General features: G+C 40.6%; 3 protein-coding genes across 4 annotated transcripts; 2 read left to right on the top strand and 1 right to left on the bottom strand.

The window, feature by feature from the left end:
• The first annotated feature begins 361 nt into the window (after positions 1-361).
• LOC136423172 (uncharacterized) lies at positions 362-12,318 on the top strand. The gene is made up of 10 exons (XM_066411229.1): positions 362-925; positions 1,858-1,975; positions 5,189-5,385; positions 6,096-6,277; positions 6,859-6,997; positions 7,472-7,557; positions 8,026-8,266; positions 8,671-8,961; positions 9,320-9,462; positions 9,916-12,318. Exons 1-10 carry the CDS (start codon positions 820-822, stop codon positions 11,275-11,277), a joined length of 2,865 nt encoding a protein of 954 aa, XP_066267326.1. The 5' UTR covers positions 362-819; the 3' UTR covers positions 11,278-12,318.
• Positions 12,319-13,367: 1,049 nt separating this feature from the next.
• Positions 13,368-17,590, top strand: LOC136423170 (cytosolic 5'-nucleotidase 1A-like). Its single transcript, XM_066411223.1, has 7 exons — positions 13,368-13,390; positions 13,783-13,885; positions 14,270-14,440; positions 14,774-14,903; positions 15,421-15,543; positions 16,003-16,184; positions 16,391-17,590. The coding sequence occupies exons 2-7, from the start codon at positions 13,853-13,855 to the stop codon at positions 16,895-16,897; spliced, it is 1,146 nt and encodes a 381-aa protein (XP_066267320.1). The 5' UTR covers positions 13,368-13,390; positions 13,783-13,852; the 3' UTR covers positions 16,898-17,590.
• A 35-nt stretch (positions 17,591-17,625) lies between these two features.
• On the bottom strand, positions 17,626-26,723 carry LOC136423167 (deoxyribodipyrimidine photo-lyase-like). 2 transcript variants are annotated; one of them, XM_066411220.1, is made up of 11 exons: positions 26,627-26,723; positions 25,875-26,115; positions 24,926-25,281; positions 24,185-24,330; positions 22,547-22,729; positions 21,751-21,909; positions 21,098-21,296; positions 19,973-20,128; positions 19,395-19,516; positions 18,658-18,817; positions 17,626-18,362 (listed from the first exon to the last, which is right to left on the bottom strand). In XM_066411220.1, exons 2-11 carry the CDS (start codon positions 26,057-26,059, stop codon positions 18,211-18,213), a joined length of 1,818 nt encoding a protein of 605 aa, XP_066267317.1. In that variant the 5' UTR covers positions 26,060-26,115; positions 26,627-26,723; the 3' UTR covers positions 17,626-18,210. The 2 variants fall into 2 exon arrangements, with proteins under 2 accessions (XP_066267317.1, XP_066267318.1); XM_066411221.1 differs by lacking the exon at positions 26,627-26,723 and adding an exon at positions 26,482-26,578.
• Positions 26,724-27,830: the final 1,107 nt, after the last annotated feature.

Below are 27,830 nucleotides of genomic sequence, written 5' to 3'. Positions count from 1 at the left end.
CATGCAACTGTATCCAACGCTACAAATCAGAAACCGTTACAACGTTACCAGAATTCCGGATACACACATGAGTACTTATTTTCTCAGTAGTTTTTGCATCAAGTTCGTTCTACTATTTCTTTACTTACAAAAGTCAAATATCTGCAGCTGATGATTCACTAACATGCTTGTGACATTGCGTTGAACTTGAAAATAAACGTCTGTTTTGTCAACTTTATGTCTGTCATCAAACAGACCTTCATACCTAAGGGTATTACGTAAGAATAACTTAACACTAGGCGGGCAATGGTAGCCTCTCATTGGTTAGTTGCAAAGGTGTTGCGTCATCGGCTGTCAAAGGTCACCAGGTGTGACTACCTTTGCGTGAGGAGGGGTCGCTTTGGCAAATCAACATTTCGCGACCGTAAAGCCGTAACACTTTCAAGAAAACAAAAGAAAAGAAACAAACCGTGTATCCTACGTATGAGTCTCTCATCATACAAACAGTGTGTTATGACTCACCATTTCTCGGTATTATTCAAATTTTAATTCTGATACTTCTGACGTACATGTATTATACATCGTAGTACGGTTCCTGTTCCCAGAAAAAACAGTCATCGAAACCATCCGGTTCAACGGCTCTTCTCAGAAGTCTACACCCCCACACTGTAACATTTTATTTCAGCAGTGCTGTGGTATTAAACGTGCGCTACAAGTGTCCTCAGGCCCTCCACAAATCTTGAAATCTGTGTGGCTTGCGACTTGAAGACACCCTAGAAAGGTGACCTTAACACCTGTAGCTACGTGACGTAACGAAGGAGGAAACGGGAACTTGAGGAAATGGCGGCTGCGTGGGTTGAACTCGTCGTACTCGTCGTGTTCTGTAGTACGACAATCGACGACGTTCTTGCGACTACTGACGGCGATTTAGAGTCTTCATTACAAGGTAAGACTCTGCCACGCACAGTTTTACATCCCAATATCAACATCGTATGTGTTATAAAGAGACTTTTTTTAATCCAACACGTGAATCCAAACACACTACAATCTCGACAAGTTTAGCGTTTCTAAAATTAGATCCCACCACCTAATTATTCCTGTGACATTTTGAGTGACAGTGTAAGACCCCCAAAGACTCTGAGACAAGTTTGACGTCTTCCTATATGTTTCAGTTCTAGTTATTCATGTCACAATGATACAACACTCTTGAGTAGGAAGTAACTTGATCATGAGTTGTAGAGGTGTACTCGTGTACTTGTCTTCAACACAAATTTAGATGCCTGGAGTTACGACAAATCTCTTGATTCTAATTAAGTAAGACCTTAGAAATCTCACTTAAAGAAACAATTGAAACCTGACTTGGGGTTAATCTTATTTTCATAACGAACAAGCAGCAACAACAGAAATAAAAGCCAAAGGAGAAGATAATATAGCACGTTAATGGCGTACAAATGTAGTGGGTGGGCGGGCTTTTTTTAGCCGCCTGACCGGACGATTTGCAGGACTGACTCAGTGGGGTGATATGTAAAGGTAGCCCCATAGCCTTTATTAGGGAGTAGGGGCAGTGGGTCGTTAATAATTTGATTGGATCTATCTATATTTTTATTTATTTATCTGTTACTAATTGTGTCTTGGGCACGGTATTGGGCGGTGGAGCCCACCCCCCTCCTTCCACCGAATTTTATCTCTCGAACTCGCAAAGTCAGGCAGCCATTTTTACACCTGGATAGTGAGGAAAGTTTTGTTAATACCTTTCCCAAGGGCACAACATCGGTAGCATGTCAAGGGATTCAAATCCACGCCCTCTGGGTCCTGGGACAAACACCCTAACCAGTACGCCAACGCAACTTTGAGTAATGTGTTGTTTTCGTTTTTCAGGTCCACCCGACAAGCCTATCAATGTGAGATTCGAGTCCGTCAATTTTAACCACACGTTAAGATGGGACCTGGCACCAAACCACGACAACTCAACTCTCTTTACAGTACAGTATATCGGGTGAGTTGATTTTCAGTTTATTTATATATTAATAAATATTAATAAAATAAACGAACAAACAATGTATACATGTATACGGATATAGCATATCTTTGTCTTGTAATGTCAGCATAGATGGCAGTAGAATATACACAACGCTATGATACAAAGGTAGAATATCTATAACGTTTGTGCGTAAGATGATGTGGAATTTAGGGAACATAAACTATGTGCCGTTGCGTGGCAACACAAAATTGTTAATCTGTTTGCACACAATGTATTGAGCGCGGCTAGCAGTACATGTCTCTCTCTCTCTCTCTCTCTCTCTCTCTCTCTCTCTCTCTCTCTCTATCTGTCTCTCTCTCTCTCTCTCTCTCTCTCTCTCTATATATATATATATATATATACATATACATAAAGGATTCGTGAGTATATGTACATGTTTGTCATCAATTAGACACTATTCGCCATGCTATTCATGTCTGTCCTTTGTGGCCCATGTATATAACATGTATTATCATTATGTATGGTACTTGATTTAACTATTTGTGCTGATTTACACACATGCTCTCTAGATTTAAGAAAGCATTGTCAACATATCATTACACAAATTTTTATGTGATAACAGAAGGTAAGAGCCTATATAGAGGAATGCCAATGTCTATTGATCGTTAAGTGCAACAGCTGCTCTTAAGAACGTTAACATTTCAGTCGAACGTTAACATTTCCTTTGATCGAGTCTAGAATTACTCCTGTGACATTTTGAGTGACATCTGTATAGGACTACTACTTGATAAAGACTTTGAGACAAGTCTCACGGTACCTTGGGTGTTTAGATGTAAACGTATAGTAACGGTCGTATGAACGAAACGGTAAAAAACGAAGCCTTCGTCACATGAAAAACTTATGATGAATTATCATCCTTTTAGCTTTCTAAGACCCTTTGTTGCGACACAACGTTAACGCAAGAAAAGGGTGTAGTTGTGAGATTTAGAAACTCGTCTTTGAAATCTGGGATTAGCACAAGAACTACTCTTCGTTCCTCAAACGATAATGAATCTTTTGTTGACCAAAATTTGAATATATATAACCAAGACCTTGACAAGAGAGTAAACAAAAGGCCCCTTGTTGCGATGAAAATTAAGTATGGTGTCCGATTTTCTCTTGTAGGGATCTGATGTAATGTTTACGGTATCATTGTTAATGTTATGGGGTAGTACCTTTCTGACAAAAAATACTACAGTTGACTTGCGCTAGTGTAAGGTGATGTTGTACATGTATGTGGTTGCTGAGGAACCTCAATACATAACACAGTGTCGGGTTTGTGGTACTGACTTTCATCCACACAAAAGACCCTTTATCTAACAAGCGTGACTTCAATGAAAAAACAACACTTAACCTGAATACTCTGTACCTTCCCAAAGTCCTGAAACGCCTGAGTTTACAAATGTATTAGCCCAGTGGTATTTTGTTCCTCTTTGGACGGGTGGCTACATGTATGTTTAGTCATTTTCTATCAATTGTCCGGAACAAGTAAGAGTAAGGGCATGTCGACAACAACAGCTTCTCATGGTTGAAAGCACATGTTAGAAATAAGATACTTCCTTAATGCATTTGCCCTAAGGTCGCAAACTGTCCACAACACTTCTGTTTTTAATTCAACACCTGTTGGTCAGAGGAAACCTACATTTTCGTCCTGCCACCTCCAAAAACCTCTGCCTCGATAAATTGTATTGTTGCCAAAGGAAAGTGAAAGTCAATTTTAGGACATATACTGAGAGATAGAGACTTTGAATAGATATAGGAAAGCAATGCAATCACTGCAGACCGTTGACAAATTTAAACACTTAAAATACGTCTTATAACAAACATCTAAATTGTCAGTAACCAACTGAGGGAAACTACCTATTGCTAGCTATATAGGGTTTATCTATATCCGAAGGGAATACATATACGCGATATATTACATCGATTATATACATATTTTTGCATCCCGGACTAGTCAGTGCGATAACATCTCTTACTTATTTCTGTGTTTTTGTACCGATACCGAATAAGTGTACATTTATGGTTTCAATTTCTCAGTTTCTGTCTTTTGTTTCCACCGCAAGTTCGATATTATGACGAAGGGGATGAACGAAGAAGCTAAGTCGTTGGCTCATATTTACCAGCATGGCTGTCAGCAAGGATTAAAATCCCTGAGATTTGTAATACATGTATTAGTAGCCTGGAAACCATATCATCGGGGGCTCCCCGATATCTCTACGGCACTGGAAGTGATGCCCGCCCGCCCAGAAAGCTTAGCCCGCTCGGGGTGTGGGTTTACGGCCTTGGATTAAATCACGGCAGCTAATAAGTAGAAAGGCTGCGAAATTCTATATGGCAGCTAGGTGAAATGCTGACAGAAACGACTCAATCATAAGCAGACTGGGCCAGATATAACACCCCTAAGCCGGCCCGAGACTGAGATCAGGCTTGGGTTATATTTAATGTATTACTAGTAGTTGCCAAGAATTAATAGCTAGGTGTACGTACCATCGCCCAAGGCAACGATAGCTTTTCACGTCTTCTTGGTAACAATACCAAATATGGGACGCCTTCTAGGCAAAGCAATGAAGAATTAGCAACGCATGGTTTAGCAACTAGGGCTACCAGGCACAGTATACAATAATTAGTATATCACCCGCCAGTTATAATCGTACATTACTGTATGTCTGTACTCATCTCTATGGGCTGAGATTCAAAGACGGTGATTTATGTGTTTGTTTGCTTATTTGTCTATTTGTATTCATTTTTATGGAGAGGAACTAATGGAAAACAAAATCTATCTCCATTCAAAAAGCATGCATGTCCAGACAAGATATCAAAACCGGACGTTCGGCTGCATTACCTTAGTAAGCCGCTAGGGGGTCCATTATCGATTTAACCTTTGTTTTTCCGACCTCTATCAACCAACTAAATATCATAGGGATCCATCCACAGCTTCTCGAGTTATCCTGTCCACACACACGCACACGCACACACACACACACACACACACACACACACACACACACACACGCGCACGCGCGCACACACACACACACACACATACACACACGAGCGCACAAAAGGCAAACGGCCCGGAAACATAACCATCTTGGCGACGTTTTATATCGTCTACCCCCTTTCCTACCAAAAGTGATCGAGTCTGTTTTCTTCATGAAGCCAATCTTGTTTTGGTTCAATCCTTAGTTCTGGACATCGGGACTCCTCTCCGTCCCTGGAAGACTGGCAGGAAAAGGCGAAGTGTATAAACATCACGGGGTTGTGCTGTGTGCTGCTGAACGAGCTGGGGACGGACGGGAACTGGTGGGCACGTGTACGGGCACTCAACCCTTACGGCACCAGCGACTGGGCAGAGAGTAAAGTCTTCGAACCCTTCGAAGACAGTGAGTCTTTTTGATTGGATGTTTGATTGTTTGATTGATTGGTTGATTGATTGATTGATTGATTCATTGCGAAATAACAGTTACTCAAGCCACTGGATATGGTTTTGGAAACGGTCAGACGTTTCAAGCAGCGTCCACTACTTTTCGTCAGTAACTATGATCAAGATTTGTCGAACAGCAGGTTTAACCGCGAACTATGAATTGATTAGATTGTCTAGTTCGTTTAAAAACCTGCTGTTTGACAAATCTTGCTCAGAGTCACTGACGAAAAGTAGTGGATGCTACTTGAAACGTCTGACCGTTTCCAAAATCATATCCAGTTGCTTGAGTAACTGTTATTTGGCGTATAATGGATGTCTAACCTTCATCAACGGACAGCTTTTCCTTGTAAATCAATTAATCAATCAATCTTCTTCCCAGGGTAAACATGTACTGCTTCGTAGTGAAGAAAGAAAAAGCTATTCTATGATTACTTTTACAGCTCGTTTTTATGTACATGTACTTGTTATAGCTTGTTATGCTGTCCATCTCAAAATTCCAATGTACTGTCTTGTCCTTGACAGCAGGGCTAGCCCTCTGTAACAGCAACAGGCTATTTGGGCAGCTCTGACTGTTTGTGCTGAACAGCCAAACCAATAAATAGGAAATAAATAACTACTTGTACAGCTGCTTAACTGTGTTTCAACCGAGCTTTTTGTTCACGTCTCCAGCAATAATAGGTGTCCCAGACCTGGAGGTGCTACAAGCTAAGACAGACAGACTCACCCTGCGTGTCAAGGCACCGAAAACTCATTTCTACAACAGCAACGGGCGGCGCATGCGCATGTCTCACTTCTACAGCAGGATCACATGGCTGATAACGTATCAAGAAGTCGGATCAAGTTTCCCGCCGGTAAGGACAACTCTAGCCTGACTAAATCGCGCTCTTAGCGGCCGACCAGACGGATATGCGGGGGGGGGGGCATTAACGTCCGCCAGCGATCGAGAGCTTGTCTAAACACAACCTAAAGACGACCCCTTTTGTTAAGAAAAAATAAGATAGCTCTTGTCTTATAATTACTCAAGAAATGACCAATCTTTATTAGTGCTTCGACTCTGAAGCAAGCATCCTTAGACCTCTACGACGAAGGCGTCAACTATCATTTTCTCACTAGTTGTGGAAATAATGACCTAATTTGCATAATTTTTGACTTCAATCTCTACATAACTTGTATACGTAGCAAATCAATATAAAGTCTCAACCATTTATCATTATAATGTTCTAATCAGCATAATCTACTTGAATTTATTATCTCCTCTTCCAAAACCAAATGGAAGCATTACATTATTAATCTTCTAAAAGCAATTGTACTATTTCTTCATGGACATGCAAATATTGCCAAAATTTACATAATTTATGTCTGTTCGCTTAAGTTTGTACTTTTTTCTGAAAAAGAATAAAATGTTTCTAACATTTTTCTCATGATCAAACAGGGGGAGAAAGAGACAACAGATAGAGACGTTGTGCTGAACCACCTGTACCCCGGGAAACACTACTGCATCACCGTACGGGGGAGATACATGGACGAAGTAGGGGAAACCGGGCGGATATGTGCGAATACACAGGAAGACGGTAAAACACGTTATATACATACGGGCTGATCTACAGTATTACGGAAATTTTGCCGTTCTCAATATATTCAACATATCAATACCATTCTTCAAAGCATGTGTATCCACTGTTTTCTGATGGGTGTATACTTTTCTTCATGAAATAACAAGGGCTATCTACCACTCAAAAACCACGACCAGAGCATGTCATGAGCACAAGATATCAAAACCGGAAGTTCAGCTGCAGTACCATGAAAAGCCGCCAGGGGACAAAAATTTAATCATTTTGAGGTCTAATCAAGACCTGCCCAAACACCAAATTTCAAGAAAATCTAAGCCTTCTCGAGTTATGCTGTTCCTCCACTTCGAAGAAAAATAAAGGCTTTGACTTGACTTGACCCACATACGCATGCATACATACATACAAACGCTACCAAAAAACATAATCCTGTTGGCGAAGGTACTAACGATTTAATGCTTCTCTGTTTCACCCCAGTTCCCTCCGCTGGAGCCCGTTCCCTGTCCTTCAGTGTGGATGACTGTACAAAGTACCCGCTGAGGAACATCAGACTCACCTGGCAGGTACGTACTGTGATAAGAGGAAGAACTGGTAATCAATATATGCTCGTTCTCATTCAAATGTACACATTTTGTAATCTCCGCTACCGTTAGAAGTAAGACATTCCTGACATTAAGATATGCCACATATAAGGTACCAAGCTGCGGTTTCTAAAAAGTAGAAAAGTTTTAAATCGTCATAAAAACTACAGTTTGACATCTTATGTGTGGCATATCCTAATGCCGGGAACGTCTTATTTCAATAGGTAACGGAGATTACAAAATGTGTACATTTAAATGAGAACGAGCGTATAAAGATGACACAAATACATTTGCTGTATCTCCTTTTAGTATGCAAGTTCAGATCTAGACATTTTTAAATGTGCGGAGTTTATTAAAATAAACTCCGCTCAGAGTAAAGAGTTTGAGGTAAAATTTGGAAGATAAAAGAAGGACGGTTTAGTCTGAAATGTTCTTGCTATCGTTCTACAGCCTCCAGCTGAAGAAAAGTGGAATGGCAAACTCCAGGAGTACAAAATCAGCTACAAGGACGTCGGAGCTTCCTACAAAGAGATGACGCATTCGATGGTTCCGGGGGACGTCACCAACTTCACCATCCGGGACCTGTCCGCATCCGAGGAGTACGTTGTGGACGTGGCTGCGTGCACTTCCGCCGGATGTAGTGAAAGACGCGCTCTACACAACATGCTGAGGGTTCCGCCACTCAAAACAGGTAACGGATTTTTTAACGCCGTCTCCGTCTCTCTCGTTCTCTCCTTCCTCTCTCTCTTCCTCACTCTCTCCCTCCTCTCTCTTCTCTCTCAATTTCTTTAGTTTCCCCCTCTCCCTTCCATTCTCTTCCTCTTTCTCTCCCCTCTCCCTTTCTTTCTTCCTCTCTCTCCCTCCTCTCTTCTTTTCTCTCCCTTTCTCTTTCTCCCTCTTCTTCTCTTCCATTCTCCCCCTCTCTTCCTCTCTCTCCCTCCCTCCCTCCCTCCTGTCGTCTTCTCTCTCCCTCCCTCCTGTCGTCTTCTCTCTCCCTTTCTCTTTCTCCCCGTCTCTTTTTCTATTCCTCTCTCTTCCTCTCTCTAATATATATCATGTAGAGTAAAATCATTATTTGCCCCTTTTCTACCCCAGATACATCGCCGTATGCTCCAAACGTAAGCGTCGCACCGCTGTCATCAACGTCTATGCAGGTCAGCTGGAGTCCGCTAGAGGACGCCTGCGTACAGGGGTACATGGTCCAGTACGACCCTGAGGTTGCGCCCGTACGTGTGAGCTCCGTCACCACCGTGAACCTGACCGGTCTGGTGCCGGGGACGGAGTACCATGTCTGCGTGAAGGCACGGCTGCCCTCCGCTGACGTGGAGTTTGGAGAATGCGCCAGAAAATTGGGAGTCTATGCACAGACGCAGCCCACAACAGCTGGTAAGGCTACTGTTGTATAATATCATGATGTCATACTAGTGTCAGAATTTTGTCCTTAAACAACAACATGATGCATTATGACTGATCGTAGAACATATATAGACTTGACAGTGTCAAAATGTGTAGAACTATTATCCTGCATATATTCCAAACTACACATTGTCTATTCTTGATAGTACTAGACTAATTATAAGTATACACAAATTTTTTTTTTCATGAAATCAGTGTTTGTATTGCATGTGATTATCTTATTTTTTGTCATTCGAAGGCTTCGTTCTCTGAGATGTAAAAAACGTCAAACACACTATTATATACTCTTTTTTATACTAATATGTTGCAAAACTGTATTCCCTCATAGATCCCGGCACATTGGTCCAGACTGTTCTGCCCATCCTCGCCGTGGTTGTGCTGCTGGTTGTTCTGTGTGTCCTGGTCCTGTGGATGAGAGGCAGTCCGTTCCTGAGCATCAGCAAAATCAACATTGTACTTCCTCCTGTCCTGGTAGGTGGCGCTGTATTACATATATGTGGAGCGTTCAAAGTGTCTGCCTCGTTGTGAAAAGGTTTTATATATAGAAGAGCAGTGAAATATAAAATGCACACTACGCGATTTCGTAAGCTTTCGTAGATTACACTGGCTGCCATGCAAATATAGGTTAGCATCGTTTTAGGCTACCGAATGCTGGAACTGCATACAGTGACACACACACACACACACACACGCACACATACACGCACACACACATACACGCACACACACACATACACACACACACACACACACACACACGCACACACACACATACACACACACACACACATACACAGTATCATACATGGTAAACTGACTGTTGTATCAATTCATTTATTCTATCAATTACTTCTCTCTCTAAAGACCAACAGCTCCGTCTCATATTTAAAGTTGACTCATCAATAAACGCATGCTTATTTCCAGGTGGAAATCAAAGAGACGAAGGACAGCACTTCTTTGGAGCCGATCTCAAGTTCGTGGAACAAAGAGAGCATGGACGATCTCGATTCCATTCGTACCAACGTGATTCGCCAAAAGAGCAAGTTCGTCAAATCCCTCCAAAATCTTCCGGACACCTTGTCCCTTGACGACGACGCCTTTCAAACGGATGAGAAGAAAACATTGTTGAGCTGGAAGTCAGACAAAGATCTCGTAGTGAAAGTGGTGATATCGCAGCAGAAGGGGGATTCCGGATCCGACAAAGATGACGAGCCGTCATCTCCGACCAGCACGGATTCCGGAAACATTTCCGGACCGTGCTCGCTGATAACGGATTCCGGTGGCGACGAAGAGCAGTCCAACGTTCCGGTCGAAACGTATCGGCTCGATTCCCCGGTGTCATTTCAGAAAAAAAATCCCTTCGACTCACATGTACAAGCGTCCTCTGATAGTCAACGGCCTTCCCAAGAGATACGAGACCCGGGACAAGCTGTGGCGAGCTGGCCAGACAACCAGACGACATCCTCGGAAATCGAGTCTTACGTACGGGCAACGGACGGTACGTGTGAAGATGATGCCGACGAGGGTTTCATGCCAGAGGGATGCAAAGGTCAGTCCAACCCGTATGTCCAAGCGGAAAGTCTACCTCTACTGGCGCCACCATTCAACCAAGGGTTCATCAGGCCTAACCCACATGTACAAACCACGATCGCACCTCCCCCAAACCCCTCTGCTCAAATGGGGGTGACTGGTTTGCCAGTTCCGAACTCACTTCTTCAAACGTCTAGCGCAAACTCGCCCCCTACCCAGTCCATGTCGTCTGGGAGCTCCATTGATCCGTACGTGGTGTCAGCTACTCCATTGCTTCAACTGCCAGTTCCTTGTCCTGCTCCAAACACAGTAGGTGCCATAGACTCTCCATCCAGCTCTTCCACCAGCAGTATAGACCCGTATGTACAAGCGGGAGGACGCCCAACCCCCTTGCCTCCACCGCCAGCCCCCCGTACTGCTCCAAACACAGTAGGCGCCGTAGACTCTCCTTCCAGCTCTTCCACCAGCAGTATAGACCCTTATGTACAAGCAGGAGGAGGCCCGAGAGGATGGCAGAATCCACCTGCATCTTCTTCATCCATGTCCTCGGGGAGTGGCGTCGACCCGTACATCCGGGCGGGTAGTAGACAGGCTGCTCCATCCAGTAACGGACCAAGCGCCGCCCAGCGTCCACCTGGAGGACTGCATCGTCCAAGAGGACCACCGCAAACACAACTGTCTCCAACTAACAACTTGAATTCCTCGTCAGATACGAGAAGAGATGGGGATTACCAAGACCCTTGGGTAGCAAGGTAGATATAGCTATGATCATGTCATCATAGATACGGCCGGGAAGATACAAAGGAAAAGTGGAAAATATATGGATATTCTGAGGTGTAAGTACAATATATGCTTGTATTAGAGTTTATTTTCTACATTGTAGATGGAGCTTGCCGTTGCTTACTTTGTTTATCATGTCAAATGCACGAGCCTGTAAAAATAGCTTATTTTGACGACGCATTTCATGATAGTACATTTGTACTGCCACATTAAGTTTTGCTCATTGTACGAGTCTACAAAAATGTATTTTGAGAAAAATAACTTTTACAGGAAAGGATCCAAGCATCATTGATGATTATGCAAGTGTTTTAGACCACATCTGTCTTTTGTATATGTGTAATATTAGAATAGTTAATATTCTCTTTTATTTTACGTTCAATTTTTATCAAAATCGTTATCATAGTATGCATTGGGTTAAACCCAACTATAGCCACCATTTTACAAACATCTGTGGAAATTATGATTGAGGTGTTAATATTTTGTGGTATATAATGATTAGTAAGTCTCATGTTAGAAATACGTGTGTGTATGTATGAAACAAACATACAAATATTTCTAGCTGTACTATTGTTGCCTTGCCGAGATTTTTATGGTCATCTGTAATATGTTATAGCAAACAACTATTGAGTACACTGAGTATGTTACTTTTAATCATATATGCATAGCATATTTTGTATTGATTTGGGTACACTACGAACGTATCGTAAGTAGATATGTACTATAAATGAGTATTTGATATATTCTTATTAACGATTTTACGAGTGGGCACAACATTTTGTGTACATGTATTGATAGAACGAACAAAACGTCCACGGCTGTGTAATTAATGTATTAAAGTATTGGAAACAGCTCGTTAAGTTGTAGACTTCCGAAGTAGCAAATTATAAGCTGAATCTAGGCATCTATTTTACTGCCATGTGAGGATACGTGCATTTGTCTGCTATAGTTGAGAGTAACCAGCTGCATTAAGTAGAAAGTACGTTTATGGGATTATTAAAGATTGCATTCGGTTGGAAACGGCTGCGTCGTACGTGACTTGTCATTTTGTTATTTGAAAAAAAGAAAAAAGATAGAAGTCATAGAAGCTAAACAATTCACGTTATGTTTCATGTGGAAGTTGTATACGATAGAATACCCGGAAAGACGACTGATAGTGTTGCAAGTTTTGTTCAGTTGACAACACTTCTAGTCAATTTCAATTTCAGTTTATTACATCAACCTTGCAGCGTTACATGAATTGTGTTGATTTTTACACAAACACTATACACAACATCATCCACAATTGATCTAAAAACAATACGCATGAAACATAACATAACATGTAACAGCGCATAAATATCCAATATCCATACACAGTTAAGAGCAAAAGCCACTCGTCTAGAAACATCATTGGTAATCAAAACTAACAGTATGAGTATTACTGAGTTGCCTTGTTGTACAGGCGGATAGCCTGGTGAAGGAATGAGTTTTTGAGTCTCTGTGTACGAGCTGCTGGTACAGTGATGGCCGTGCCATTTCTCAAGGTTCGCCCTGAGGCAAGAGCCCTAGCAGGAGGAACCATGTCGTGCAGTGGATGATTTTCCTCCAGCATGTTTCTGGAGCCTCACGGCGGATAACGTTGGCAATGTGGGCACCTCCCTTCTTCCCCCCAGATAGATTATTCGCAGCGCTCTCTTTTGTACCCTCTCCATGTTTTGCTCCTGCTCTTTGTTACAGCCTACAAGTAGCACGTGGCCATACTCTAGTTGAATTGTAAGAGACATTTTACTCTCATCCGACAGGTTAGATAATCATTTCTGAAGATCATCAATTGATGATCAAAGGTTACCTTGAAATCTGACGGACATCAAAAGCAAAAAGGCAATGGCAGATTCATCAAGGGTAATAGTACAGTCCACGGGAAATATATCTTCAAACCTGTCCTCGGACAAACCAAGGAATCGTCTAAAAGTTTCTTCTATGATTTTTTGATTTAGAGAGGTGTTTGATAGGTTGCACTTCATGTAGCTATCGCTAGGCGGCAGACGCGTCAGGTGTGCCTTCTTAGGTCAAAGGTGAATTTTACTGATTGCGGAAGTGACAACAGAAGGTAAGCGTGGGTACGCCCCACACAGTCACATAACATCAAATATCTCCTTTTGGAGATAAATGATGACCGTTTTAACTTGTTGACTGTTAGTTTACTACTCTAAGTTCATTCTAGTCGCTACCAAAACGGCTCAAGACCGCTGACTTAATTTCCGTAGGGTTTAAAAACACAAAGCGGACCGACAACTCAGAAAAGTGACAGTTGGTATTTAAACATCTCATGTGAACCTCCCTGGTTCGACAACACTTTCTGTTGTACACGAGATTAAGCTAAAACGTACCGTCGTTCGATTGATCTGACATCGCAATATCATACTAATAGTCTTCTTAACATGTTTTTTTTGCGTTTTACTAATGTTGAATTGTTAGAGACATTTTACTCTCATCCGACAGGTCAGATAATCATTTCTGAAGATCATCAAAGGTTACCTTGAAATCTGACGGACATCAAAAGCAAAAGGCAATGGCAGATTCATCAAGCGCAATAGTACAGCCGGTAGGTATTAAATGTCAATTCCTAAGGTCTAAGTGACTGTTAAATTGATGAATTGATGGATTTACAAATGAATGAATGAATACATAATTTTTTTTATATCGTGGAAATATTGACACTGCTACAAAAAGAAATGATTTCAAATACAGTAACGTTGATAATGATTACATGTAATACATAAAAGATAGTGTCTGTTACACTCCTTGAATTAAAAAAATGCCATTAATCTTTTAAAACTTTACTTAGGGTCACCCTAGCAGGCATCAAATGACACTTATAAGTCTTAAACTTATTAGTCTTAAACATATCAGGTTGCATGTGTAGTGTGTCCCCATAACAATTGCATTATATCTGCCCAAGAAGCTTCTTTCTTTCTTTTTTCTTCAGCCTAAGGACAGAAGAAACACAATCACTGTTGCTCTGTCAGCTCGAGCGTTGTTTGACTTGGAGACAGAGAACAAGTTTTATCAGGAGAATGGTCTGGAGGCATACATACAGCACATGGTGGAGAGAGAGAATGAAGTCCTGGGGAAAGGACCGGCTTTTGAGTTTGTGGAGGTGACTAAGTCACAGTTCAACCTGTAGTATACAACATAGTGTGTGTGTGTGTGTGTGTGTACTAGTACATGTATATGTGTGTTTGTGTGTCCTTGTGTGTGTGTGTTTTTGCACGACATGTGTATCTCTGACTGTGTGTGCAATGTGTGTCAATGTGTGTCACTGTGTGTAATGTGTTTCTGTGTTTCCCACCATACATTAAATCCAGCATTGCCTCTCTGTCACATCTTTAATTACTGCTATTTTTGTGTGACTGAACTTGTTTCCAAACAGTATCCCGGGTAGGGGGCGAAGTCTGCCATCTCTAATAACCTTGTCATTCCTATTTTCCAGTCTGCTCTAGCTGTGAACAATCGTATCCGAAAGCTTGACCCGAAGGACAACGAACTGTTTGACATCGTGATCGTGAGCCGTAACCACGCACAGGCAGCGATCAGACTTATCAACTCTATCAACCACTACGGTGAGTCAGTGGTAGTTTTATCAACCTTACGACATACATTTGTACTGTCAATTTTTTATTATTTTCACGGTGGTTTTAGTTTCATGCTTTTTGCAGTTACATCTCCACCATGAATTAATAACACCGCGAATATGCGTTTTCCAATGTATTTTATGTTACTCTAATACAGAATTGATTCATCCGCACAATCAAAACACTGTGAAAACCTATCATCTTTCCCCTTTTACAGCAAAATCAAGTCCCTGTGAAAATAATCTAATTCTACAGTATGCTAATAGGAATAACAAACTGTGCAATAGAAGAGACTTGCATGTCTAAAATTGTTATATTCAATGCTGCTCTGTGTGAATGTATGTCATAGATAGAAACTAAAATGCATTTGTCGCAAACATATAATTCTCAACATGACAGGCAACTTATGAGTGTACGACACACTAAGTCTTATAATTAGAAGAAAATGCATCCACAACATACATGCATCTGCATTGTTTACAAGTTTTCTTTCTGTATTCCTTAGGTCTGTGTTTGGAGAGAATCACCCTAGCTGGAGGAGCTGACCCTACCACATACCTGGGTGCCTGGAAGGCAGACTTGTTCCTGTCTCCAGATGAACATGACGTTAGGAGTGCCATTAAAGCAGGTAATTATGATGCTGGGAGATGTAGATCAAGAGGTCCCTGGTTCGATTCCTGGCCATGGCATTCCTGGCTAGACATCGTATCCTTGGGAAAGGCTTTTCACCTCACTCTGCCCAGGTATAAAAATGGGTAGCTGATTTCGGTTGGTGAAGTAAAAGGTAGCGGCAGCGGAAGGAGAGGAATGCCTTACAATACTGTATGATAGACATGTGTAGATACCAACCCAGCCCCTATGGCCTCAAAAAGGTTATGGGACTACAAATGTTCCTTCTATTATGTACATAGATTATGCAAAGGCACATATGGACTATGGAGAATTTATCTTAATAGTAACATATATTATAATGTGAGTTCAAGCAAACTTTTAACTTCAAATAGTACATTGTCATAAGTATCTTTGCCACCAAACACATTGTTCTATATAATAATTATATGCATATATCTATACACCTGTCCAATAGGTTTCCCAGCCGCGGTGGTGTACCCGTACACCGGTGAAGACCTACCCAACGACCAGCTCAGGATCGTGTTTGACGGGGACGCCGTCCTGTTCTCGGACGAGGCAGAGCGTGTGTACCAGCAGCGAGGGTTTCCGGCCTTCGTGGAGAACGAAAGACAGAAGGCTGGGATGCCTTTGGACGAGGTAAGAGTTGATATTATAGGAAAAGACACTTTCAGCATAGTAATCTAATTCAACATTTTGTACTAGATGTTCATAACACATTTATGTACCCATTTCTTATTCTCAATCTTAAATTCAAGTCGTACTTACCTGACCATTTCCTTCAAATATTTTTATATACTAGGATGTTTGAGAATGTTCTCGTATCTTTTCAATTTTACTACTAGGGCCCACTGAGAAAGTTTGCCAGCAGAATTGCAGCCATACAGGAGAAGTTTCATGCGAAAGAAGTCCCCTGTCCCATCCGCACCTACATCCTCACAGCCAGGTCGGGCGCCAGCGCGGGAAAACGTGCAATCCTCACTCTCCGCGAGTGGGGCCTGAAAATCGACGAGTGCACGTTCAACGCAGGAGCCAGCAAGGCGGCCATGTTGAAAGCTATCAAGCCGCACTTGTTCTTCGATGATTCGCCGTCGCACATCGATGCAGCGTTGGAAGAGAACATTCCGGCTGCGAGGGTTCTCTATGGCATCAAGGATGAAAAAGTTGAGACCAAGCCAGCGGAAAAAGTTGAGGCCAAACGAGCGGAAAAAGTTGAGGCCAAGCCAGCGGAGAAAGTTGAGGCCAAGCCAGCAGAGAGGAGCAAAAAGCGTGGCAGAGAGAAAGTGGTCGAGTGTGACGTAGCAAAAGGAACTTTAAAGGAACATTTTCCTGTTAAGAAGACCAAGTCTTAGTCTTTTCAACTGGAATGTTAGGGAAAGTAAAACATGTGCTTTGAGAACTTACAAAAATTGAATATAGAAATATACAACATAACCATGCCCTTTTCAGTTGACTGCAATATCACATTCCATTTTTAGTATGATTTTAGCATAACATTTTTTAGAAACTTCGAAAAAGGTATTACAAGACATATTTCATGCAACAGTTTTTATGTCAATCTTTTTTTTAATTCCAGTGTATGATGTGTGGTATTTCCTTTTCAAAAACAGTTTTTATTACTTCAAAACTTAATGAAAAAAAGGAATAAGTACCTAAGCCCTATGTCTTCCTTGCAATAATTGATGGTGGAGAATTTAACTTTAACTTAAAGGTAATGTTGTTTTTCATAGTGCATTTTAGGGTATTTTTTATCATTATCTATATTATAGAGTATATACAGTATGTTTTTATCTCAGCACTATTTTTAAAAGCACAATACACATATTGTTGTATACCTTATTTTCTTCTATAAGGCTTAGACAGGGGTTTTAAAAGATGCCAGGTTATTGGGACGAAATAGTTTTAGACCTACATGTAACATATTAAAACTATCTTAGATTAACTTTCTTACATTTTATTATCTTAAGTTGTACACTGGATGTTTAAGATTATTATACTGCAATCATGTCTGTATCATAACATATAGTTTGCATTTATATCTAGATTGGTGGGGGAAAAAACACAGAAACAATGGTAGATCTATGAATTCAAAGATTTTATGATAGACAATGAACAAGTACTATATACTGCATATGAAATAGTTAACTTCGAATATTATTCCTTGCAGAGCATCTTTATTGAGTTTGACTTACCAATATTTTCCTACTTAGTGATCACTTTTAATCTTTTATTTAACATGCAGATTATGCTCCTTGTACATGTACATGTAATTTTCGGCACAGAGGCATGTTTACTGCACTCTCTCTAATTCACTAATTCATAAAAGGACTTCCCCTGTTTTGAAACCCCCTTTGCCTTATGAATCTTAGCAAATAAATAAAAAGAATAAGTTAAATGCTCCATAGTTAAGTGTAACCATAATACCTGACTGGTAAACAATGTTTAACATTCTGGCTGAAAAAAGAAGACATATTATGTTGGAAAAACATTGCAATACTTTTGTGCGTGTTTCCTTTCAACTGGCTCAACATTACTACATGTACTATTTTGTGCGTTTCGTTACAAAAAAGAAAAAGTTCCATAAGTCCTCAAAAGTAATCTACATGAAGATAAAAGAAAAAATTCCCTTTTCAACATGAGAATCCTTTTTTTCATTTCAACAATTCTATTTATACGCCTTAGCTCCATATTTTTTCACAAACCCAGGCACATCAAACTTGCGCTTGGACGCAAAGTATGTCATGAAGCGGATCTTCCCGTAAATGGGGCGTTCTTGAAAGTCACGGTCGTGAAGCCCACCGATGGCCCACATACAACCTATGAAAAACAAAATAACATTCTCACATCAAATCTTCAGAAAATAAACATATATAGATTTTTGCATCAAGAAGGAAGCAAAATGTGAAAAAAACTTTCAAACTTAATTTGAACTTCTATAGAAGTTATAGAGTAGGCAACCTCATCAATCCAACTGCCAATCACAGATGATCTTGCTCACGACTAACTCCTAACCATGGTCTGTAAAAGGTTGGGACCCACGGTTGGCTATATGTGACAGGGGCTTAATATACACTAATGTAGTCAGTCTTAGACTAATACTTCTCCAACTCACCAGCGTATCCGTTGGGGTCCCTCCCATCCAGGTTATACTTGTCGTTCAGGTAGATGGCTTCCTCTAGAGCAACTTCAGGAGACGGTGTCCACTCCAGGATCATCTTGGCCCAGTACATACGCAGGAACCCGTGCATCTTTCCCTCTTGGACCATCTGGATCTTCAGTAGACAGTAAAGATGAAAATAAATGAAAGGTTACTAAGTGCACAAAGTCATGCATAATGCTTATGTTACGGTGTGGATACATTCGTCGTGGGCTGTCATATAAGATTTTGAGGCCACAGAGTTTTCAACAAGGCTGTGACAGAACCAACTATCTGCCTAGGAACTTAAACATTTTTTTCAGTTTGTAAAAAAGGAAGCTGAATGTTGTACCACATAATGCACTTCTACATGTACAAATGTATTACTATCTATTACATCTACTCAAATGCCCTCAGTTTGGTATGTTACAGTGATCGTACCATGAATGTGACCATGCCGTTACATAAAAAAAGGGTGAGGAGGGATTCTTACAATTGTAACAATTGATGTGACAATAACAAAATTGTATAATATCATAATCACAAAATCGGCATTGAAGTTTTCTTGGGATTTAGTGCATGTTTTGAGTGCCTTTTGAAGAATTAGAGCATGCTTTGACTGCCTTTTCCCTAATCAATTGTAAAATTCTCCATAACAATGGACGAAATTCAAGATGAGCCTGCCCATGAAGTTGAGAAAACTGATCGGATACCTGAGCAGCATTCCACAGGTCGTCATGTGTCCTGGCCTGTTCCAGCTGCTCGCGGCTGTAGATGTACTGTCTCTTGTCACCTGCGTGGTTACGCAACGTCTCCTGGGCCCACTCTGGAGCACCTGGGAAGAAACATACATTATATATGCAAACAAGGATGAAAATTGGTTTGTTGCTTAGTTTAGTAATTCAAAGGAGACATTATAAAATTTGATGTTTGGTCCCAAGGGAGAACAAAGAACAGAAAATAAACAATTGGTTTTCTTAAAGGAAGGCAAAGTATGTTACACTCTCCAACATTTCTTTAATAAAAACATAATCTTCTCCGAGTTCCTCGGTGAAGATAACAAGCCATAGGCAGAGAAAAAAAGTAGGCATTACGCAAAAGCATAATAGTGTGATTGTTTTGACCTTTAAGAGTTTAACAAAAATGTTGACATCATCTTTCTATTAACATGCAATAAGAATCAATTTTGATGTGGAAAAAAAACAGGTTATGAAAATATGGCATGCAATAGACAGAACCAATATATTGAAAATTTGTCTTAACAAAATATTAAGATTGTTGTGTGTCTTACCTAAGAGAGAATCATATCTGTCAGGGTTGTAGTAAGCCGAGTTTTCTGCCATCTCTCTCCAGATGACGGCTTCATCGATGTACTTCTCCACAGACTGTCTGTGCTCATCCTGGAACTGCTGTACTGTCAGGATAGACCTCTGTACTGATACATGGCCTGTAGGGGGGAGGGGGGCAAGTACAATGTTAGTCTAAAGTAAATTATTTGTGAAGCATAACTTTTATTCTACATAGCACTTCATGTGTAATCATAAATAATGTTTATTGTTCCTGACCAAAGTTACTTAGCGTAGTCAAACACCAGATTGCCCAGAAGTCACAACAGAGTGTCCGGTTATGTCGGTATTTGCAGACTTGCTAGACACCCCAGGCCATTTCTACTATCTAATGAACCCGTTCAAACTACCGTTCACACTAAAAAAGTTAATTTACCGTTAGGCATTGTCAGTCTTTTGAATTTACCATAAAGCAATTGAGGTGAAGCATAATGCTTTTTCAAGTAGCTAGTGGTATGATGCAATGCGGCTTTGACGCGGCTCGCGTTTTTGGCCAGGCACACCGGGTCACCCCTACTCTTCTTGATAAGTGTGTTGGGTCCTTTTACGTGCAGAGGTTTAATGCTTGAGGCTTATGCCTGAACCTCCCTCATACACGGGGCCGCCTGCTTCACGTCACCAACTGAAATAACGAATGCAATCCCTTACAACATGTCCGAGCTCAAGTCAACCACTGAGGATCGAACGCGGGCCCTTAAGATCCACGGAATTTGATCCGGATGGGGAAGCAGCGGGGTTGCGTTACCGCTTGCGCCACGGGGACATGCAAATTAAGTATAGCAGGCCCTCCTAAATATACATTTTGTACCATGGATCTTAGCATTTCCAGGATCCTCCCATTTATGCAGACCATCTTAATTTGATGTGGTGCGCAATCAGTCATTTCAATTCCATGAAATTCATAGCCTGATCACAAAAATTCAACAGTGCATATTGATTGGTGCATTTTACTTTAAGCGTAATTGGTACTTGAACTTAGTGTGAAGCTAAGTTATCCTGCTCAAATCTCCTGTAACATGCGGCCGCTGCATTAAAGCTCCCCATAAAGCTACCTAGTAATTACTTCTTACCGAAATGGTACCATGGTGACAGGTCACTCAGTGCCTCGTGGTCGGGTTTGTTCCTGTCGGCAGCGTAGACCTCCAGTCTCTCCTTACAGAACAACTCCAGCTGGCGCAGACCCCCCACGGAGCCGGGCGTGGCCCAGGTAACCTCGGCAACAGTCCTGTCCACCTCCAGGTTGGCCTTGGTGGAAACCCAGTCTACAGGCTATGGAGAGTTGGTTCACATATGAATACAATTTTACACAAAAGCAAAATCCTAACATTCAAACAAATTCACCAATATATATTAACATTTTTGACCATCTACAGTCTTAGTTTTCTTCCATCATTGCCAAGTGTGTAAATGTTTTTGAATGTGATTTTGAGGACCAAGATGCAATATGAAAGGATATAGCATGTAACATATCTGAAAAATAATATACAAATGTACATAGAAAAATATATTTAAGAATGAATAGACGTTAAAAATTCCTCAAATGATTGTAAAACCTCATTCTCATCCCATACTATACACTCTTGGAACTGTAGTTATATTGTATATACCAGGAGATACCATTACTTTGTGCATTGTACCGTTGATGTGGCATAAAGCATATAATTATTATAATAAATAAAGCTAACAGTAAAAAGAGCAACATTGGAATATGTTTAGCTTTTACCTCAGGTTTTGATGTAGAAGGATGAGGGTGCTTGCATACTGGAGGAAACTCAGTGAGGTAGGTCGGCAGTTTGTCCATGATTTTCCCGCGGATGATGTACGCTCTGTGCTCCTGTTTATCGGAGGTCTCCCAACATGGTACGATGTTGTGTGCATCAACCTAAGATGAAGTTAGAAACCAATCAGTTCGAAACCAATCAGTTAGAAACCAATCAGTACATAAGAAATAAGACAGTGGGATGTTGACCCATTTTGGAGGAAAGCCACACCTTTACAATGTAGGTTGTTTAACCTTTAGCACACTGAAGTAGCCATTTGGCACCTAATTCTCTATTGCTTACAGAAGTAGGCAGCAGGGAGAAGGTTAAGAATGTACCAAGTTATGACAACAAAATTAGCCAATACACCTTGTTTGTTTGTTTGTTTCTGTTTGTTTCTGTTTTATTTAGCCAGGGTGGCCCAACTCAGTGCACTATACACTGCTTTGCAGTGGGGCCCTGGATAACACAATACAATCAGTACAAAACATAAGTCTTTGTGGTGTGAAATGTCTAACTCTACCTGATATTAGTTCGTCTTACAGCTTTTACCTACTAGTAACAAGGCCCGAGCAAGGGTAGTATTACTATTGGTCCATTTTCCTAAAAGGAGTTTACAAATTATGAAATACAGAATGGATACATGGACACATGCTTAGCTTGCTTTGAAAGTTAGCAAGTGATCATTGATTGCTAAAACAGGCAAAAGCTACTCAAACCTCAATGTGAATCTGGCTCCAAATGTGACACTTAGTTTACCTGAACAAAGGAAACATCCCTGGGTAGTTTAGCGGTGACGTCTCGGACCCATTTCAGGGGGGTCCTGAGAGGTGAGAAGTCCGTCACCACCCCTCCGATGTTCATCTCTGTGACAAACTGGGGCAGGACGTCCACTGCATAACCAGTCAGCAAGTGGAAACTGATGTCCAAATTTTGCAGCTCCTAAAAGAGAAGACAGGATAGTTGTTAACTTATTGATTGACTTATTAACCATTGGCAACTACCATAACTAAGGATTGGCCACAGAAAATTTCTTATTTCAAGCTGCTACTCAAAGAAATGATATATCTAATGCTTTTAGAATACATGTAATGAGTTAGATAAGAAGGATCTAAAGTAGCCTTATTCTTTTTAACTTCTTTATTTTTTCATTTAGAATTCCATGTCACCGAGAGGGTTTTCAGGTAATATTGCTAGTGAGTTCAAACAATTTTAGATAAAAGACTATTCCAGTCAAAATAGTTCTAAATTGTTCAAACAATCAAGAATGAAAGTTTGAACATGTTTGAACTTATATATATATGTTGGAACTATTGGGAAAATAATTGCACAAATATCTCTTTATTTAGAACAATTTTCAAACATCTATGTGATTGTTTCACTGTTCGAACATGTTGGAACAATTTGCATCATTTTTCAAATGGTAGATTTGGGTTATTGCCCCCATAAAAGTAGGTGCTAATCGCACTCTATTGTCCGCCTCTGTATATTTTTAGATTTCACGTCTGGACCTTTCTCTTGAGGTGTCTATACATGGCACCCAGGCCTAATCCCCTATACTTTGAAGGGATGTGTGAATTGCCCTGTTCCCATCCCACTGACCCAGTTATACCATGTTGTTATAATGTTGGAACATGTAGGAACAAATGATCAACCTATTTTCCAACAGTTTCGAAAATAATACAAATAACATGTGCAATGTTGGAAATTTGTCTAACATGTTGGAACACAGCAGAAACTATTTAGAACATCAAATGAATGTTGGAAATTGTTCTAAACAGTCACTTATCTCCCTTAAATTGTTACAAAGGTTTTGCAAATGTTAGAACAAAAGGCAACAAACACCCTCTCGGTAACGTGGAATTGACTCTACATAAAAATCATAATGACACTAATAAAAAAGTGCAAAGGAGGACTAAAACTGAAAGATCACATTCAACTATCATTTACATGTAAATGTACCAGTATATCAAATTTTCTGAACCAATTTGATCAACCATAGTTATCTTTTAGTATTTTCAGAAAGCATCCATGCATTGTAAAGACATTTTACAAACACACAACAGCTACTCCAACAATGATAATATGGGCTAGGTTCTAGAGTGGTGGAAGCAATCTCCCTAGTAAACATTAAAAGCCCATATGTTGAAAATCTCAAATCAGAGCCACCTTGGAGGGCCTGTAAAGGAGGCAAACACCAAAACCTAATTCCACTTAGCCTCCTTCGCAGACTTCCTAGAACGGCAACCGTTCCTCAGCAACATAACTCCCTTGGCAGCAAACTCCCTTGCCAGCATTAGAGAACCTAGGCCCATATAAGAAATCGCATCACCACCCCTCCCCCAAATATGTACGCCCGTTCTAGGAAGTCTGCGAAGGAGGCTGAATTCCACTTACCCTCTCCACCTCCTCCAGTCCCTTCAGCATGAACCCGTACTGCCGGATGTTTGCCTCCAGGGACTTTGGTACCAGACAGAAGCACACATACAGGGGGACCTGGTGTTTCATGGCCAGCTGCTGGGCATACAGGAGGGCCCAGTTATCTGTATATGAAAACAACAACAACACATGAGGTTATTGATAACCTTAGAAGAGAACAAACATGAACCCAAATATCAATCTAAAATGTGCACTTAAACAAATATATAATTATATAATTATAGTTTTTGATACTAGCAACTGAACTGTTGAATACACTCATACATGTTGTAAATGCTTGCTACTTGTTTTGCAGGGCTTTTTTCACACAATCTCTATCTTGAATTAAAATGACGAATGGAAAATATCTTTAACACACAAAGTTTTTCATATACTGTAATCTAATTTTTGCATATGATAGTTCTTACTGTCTTTGAAACAATTAAAATTATTTACTAATTTATCAATTTACATTGAAACTAACTTTTCCTTGTACTGTAAATACATTTCTTTACACGGGGACGTAACTTCGCACTCAGAGGGGAAACTTAAGGAGGTTTTCACGGCTCAGTTGAACAATTATGTGTAGCAGTAGTAATGCATTGGAAACACATATTTGCAGTGCTTTAAATTTACGCTGGAGAGGTCACAGCTCAAACAATGAAAATAAAACCACTGCAGAAATTTTCAAGACTTACAGAATGTACAAATTGAACCGACCTTGAACTCTCTGGTCCCGTGACATCCAGTACACTATCCCCCCACAGTCTGCTTTGAACTCTCGGTTCACGGAAAGCTTCCGACATCTCCTTTCATCGAAGCTGAACTCCAAAACTGAGGAACAAACACTCTTCCTCTGGTCCGCTAACTGTTCCAAGAAGTCCTTACTCCCAGCTCCGAAACTGAGAACTTTACTTCCTGATTCAATTTTGGTCATTTTGGAGGGGCCGCCCGTGGGTTGATAGGTGCGCTGGTTAGGTTTGTGACCGCCACGTTGGTTACGTCCGCCCCCTCTGTTGTGTGCACCTCGCTGATTGCGCCCACCGCGTTCATTACCTCCCCAACTGTCCTTGTACCTTTAAATGATTTAAGTCAATAACATCTTACTGTAAATCCATTTAATGTTGCTTTTGGTAATTTTGGCGATTTGGAGAAAAGTGAGTAGTTCACTGTATTTAATTTCAATGGTGGGAACAAGCATCATTGTCCCAAATGTTAGTAATCAAACATTTGCAATGAGCAAATTTTAGCAATTGACTAGTGACTGTTAAAGAGGGTAAAATTTAAGTTACCGTTAACAAATGATGAATTACAGTAGATATCTTTACTCATATGGTCTTTGCTTTAATAAGCTAGTTCGGAGTTGCTACTACGCATGTGCAGTGTCAAAGGTGAAGGCCCCCGGCTTGTAAACAGTGCTCGCCTCGACATTGTTTCGATTTGCATAACAACGCCCAGACGGGTTTTGTATACGTCTCGAGGGCCTTTACCTTTGACACTGCACATGCGTAGTAGCAACTCCGAACTAGCTTATTGTATAACTTTCATTGCTAAAGAAGAAAATCATAACTTGGACAAACAGAAAGTAGAAAAACTTGAACGTTGTTAAGTCATAATGTAGTTAATATACAATAAAAACATATGAATATAATTATGATACTACACTAACCAGGATGGGGTCCAGGCTCCACCGTCAGACATATTTCTTGATGACACAGTTGATGTCTTGGAAAGAACAAAAGTGCTTTTCTTGTAGGAAATGAAAGTTGAGTATGAAGCTCTACGTAGGAAGTTGTTGCACTGAAAGATCGACTTTGATGATGACAGACCGAAGGCAAGGAGTTGTACACGCATTGAAGTCTTGAACAGTCCTCAAAAGTCGTTCTTGATGAAGGCGAAATTTGAAGATCCTAGAAACACAAAAACAAATTATTGTGAGTTGTCCAAGGACATTATACAATGCCGTTACTTTTCCCACCACGCGCTAATTACGTAACATGCCATGTAATCAAATATCATGTGCAACTGAACACATGTGCACAATAATCTCCCCAACACAGTTTGCGAGTCTTAAGTCACCAAGATCATCCCTTACTTCGTTTCAAAAATGATGAAATCATAATGAAAGGATTGGATATAAAAATGCAATTGGTATCTCGATTTTCAGACAGAAAATAATCTTTCATGAGTTGTTATCCAACCCCCGTTATACAACAAGCTCGCGTGTTATGCAACTGAAAACGAAGCCCCCCTCCCCCTTCAACATAAATACATGCCTCGCTCTCTTTCTACCAGGCAAATATAAACACTTTTCTTCATTCATCGGCGAAAAATGAATCTTAGTAAAATATACACATCCTTTTATGAGCTCAGGATGGTTTCTCTTGATTGCAAATCTAAGAAAGAAGGGACGATACTTACGAAAGAGGTCTGACACGTCCGGTTCGCGCCAAACAGCTGTTCCCGTATGCTAATCAGTTTCAATCCTCCCGCCTTATAAGGGGTTATCGATCTGGACTAGTCCACCGCATGGAGAGGTAGGTGTTATTGCAAGATTTAAAGGTAAAGGTAAAGCAGGCATCCTCAATTGAGGTGAAGCATAATGCTTTTTCAAGTAGCTAGTGGTAGTGCAATGCGGCTTCGCCACGGCTCGCGTTTTTGGCCAAGCACACCGGGTCACCCCTTCTCTTCTCGATAAGTGTGTTGGGTTATATGTAAGCCTGTGTTCTTCTAATCCTGAGGTGACTATACTAAGAACGTGTCCTTAAAAAACAACTTTGCAACCATACTGCAAATCGTACAAAGAGGCTACAAAATGAGTAAATGGCAAAAACATGAGTTGTATGTTTCGCCTTATCACCATTTCATATTTGCATATTAGATCATATTAGGCCATGTTGGTTTGATCATTAAAAGTATATGGATGACATTCACGCGCGCATTGATTTCCGTTCATTTTAACAACAACAAAGGTTTTCTACCATACTGTAAATCGTGCAAAGCAGCTACAAAATGAGCAAAGATATGCCGTAAGTTGCAAAAAGATATTTTGGAAAACGGATATTCTTATGTCGTAGAATGCCAAAGTCAAAGAAGAAGATCTGAAAGAACAAAAATGAAGAATCCATTATTTGGTAAACCATTCTCACTGTGTAAAGTCATTTGTTCAACCTTCCTGGCCACGTAGATTTCATAAGGAAGACATTTTTTGCGTTTTTTTTATTCGAACGCTCGCATGATGTTTTGAGGTTCCCAGAGGACGTCATCCACTGCCTTTGCCTTAGTTGCTTTTGCGTAGAAAATAAGTAATATCATTCCAATATAAAACCTGAACATAATTTGCAGCACTCACAGAGACATTGTGCCTTGTCTCCAAAATATGATGTAGCAATACTGTATCACAGTATCAGGTCCGGACCTGGATCTGACGTTTCTTTAGCGGTACCAACGCCTATTCCTGGCCATATTCATCACAATGATCACTAAGAATATTAATCCATAATAAATTCATAATGGCCATGATAAAAGGGCATTGTGCATGACTAACTAAGCACACTACAAGCCTGTGATTTGCTTCTGAATCCACAAGACAAGAACATACACCTGTGCCACACACGGCCAAATG

Source organism: Branchiostoma lanceolatum, chromosome 17, assembly GCF_035083965.1.
Source record: "Branchiostoma lanceolatum isolate klBraLanc5 chromosome 17, klBraLanc5.hap2, whole genome shotgun sequence".
NCBI lineage: Eukaryota > Metazoa > Chordata > Leptocardii > Amphioxiformes > Branchiostomatidae > Branchiostoma > Branchiostoma lanceolatum.
The sequence above is the reverse complement of the archived record's forward strand: the minus strand, read 5'-3'. Positions and strand labels throughout refer to the sequence as shown.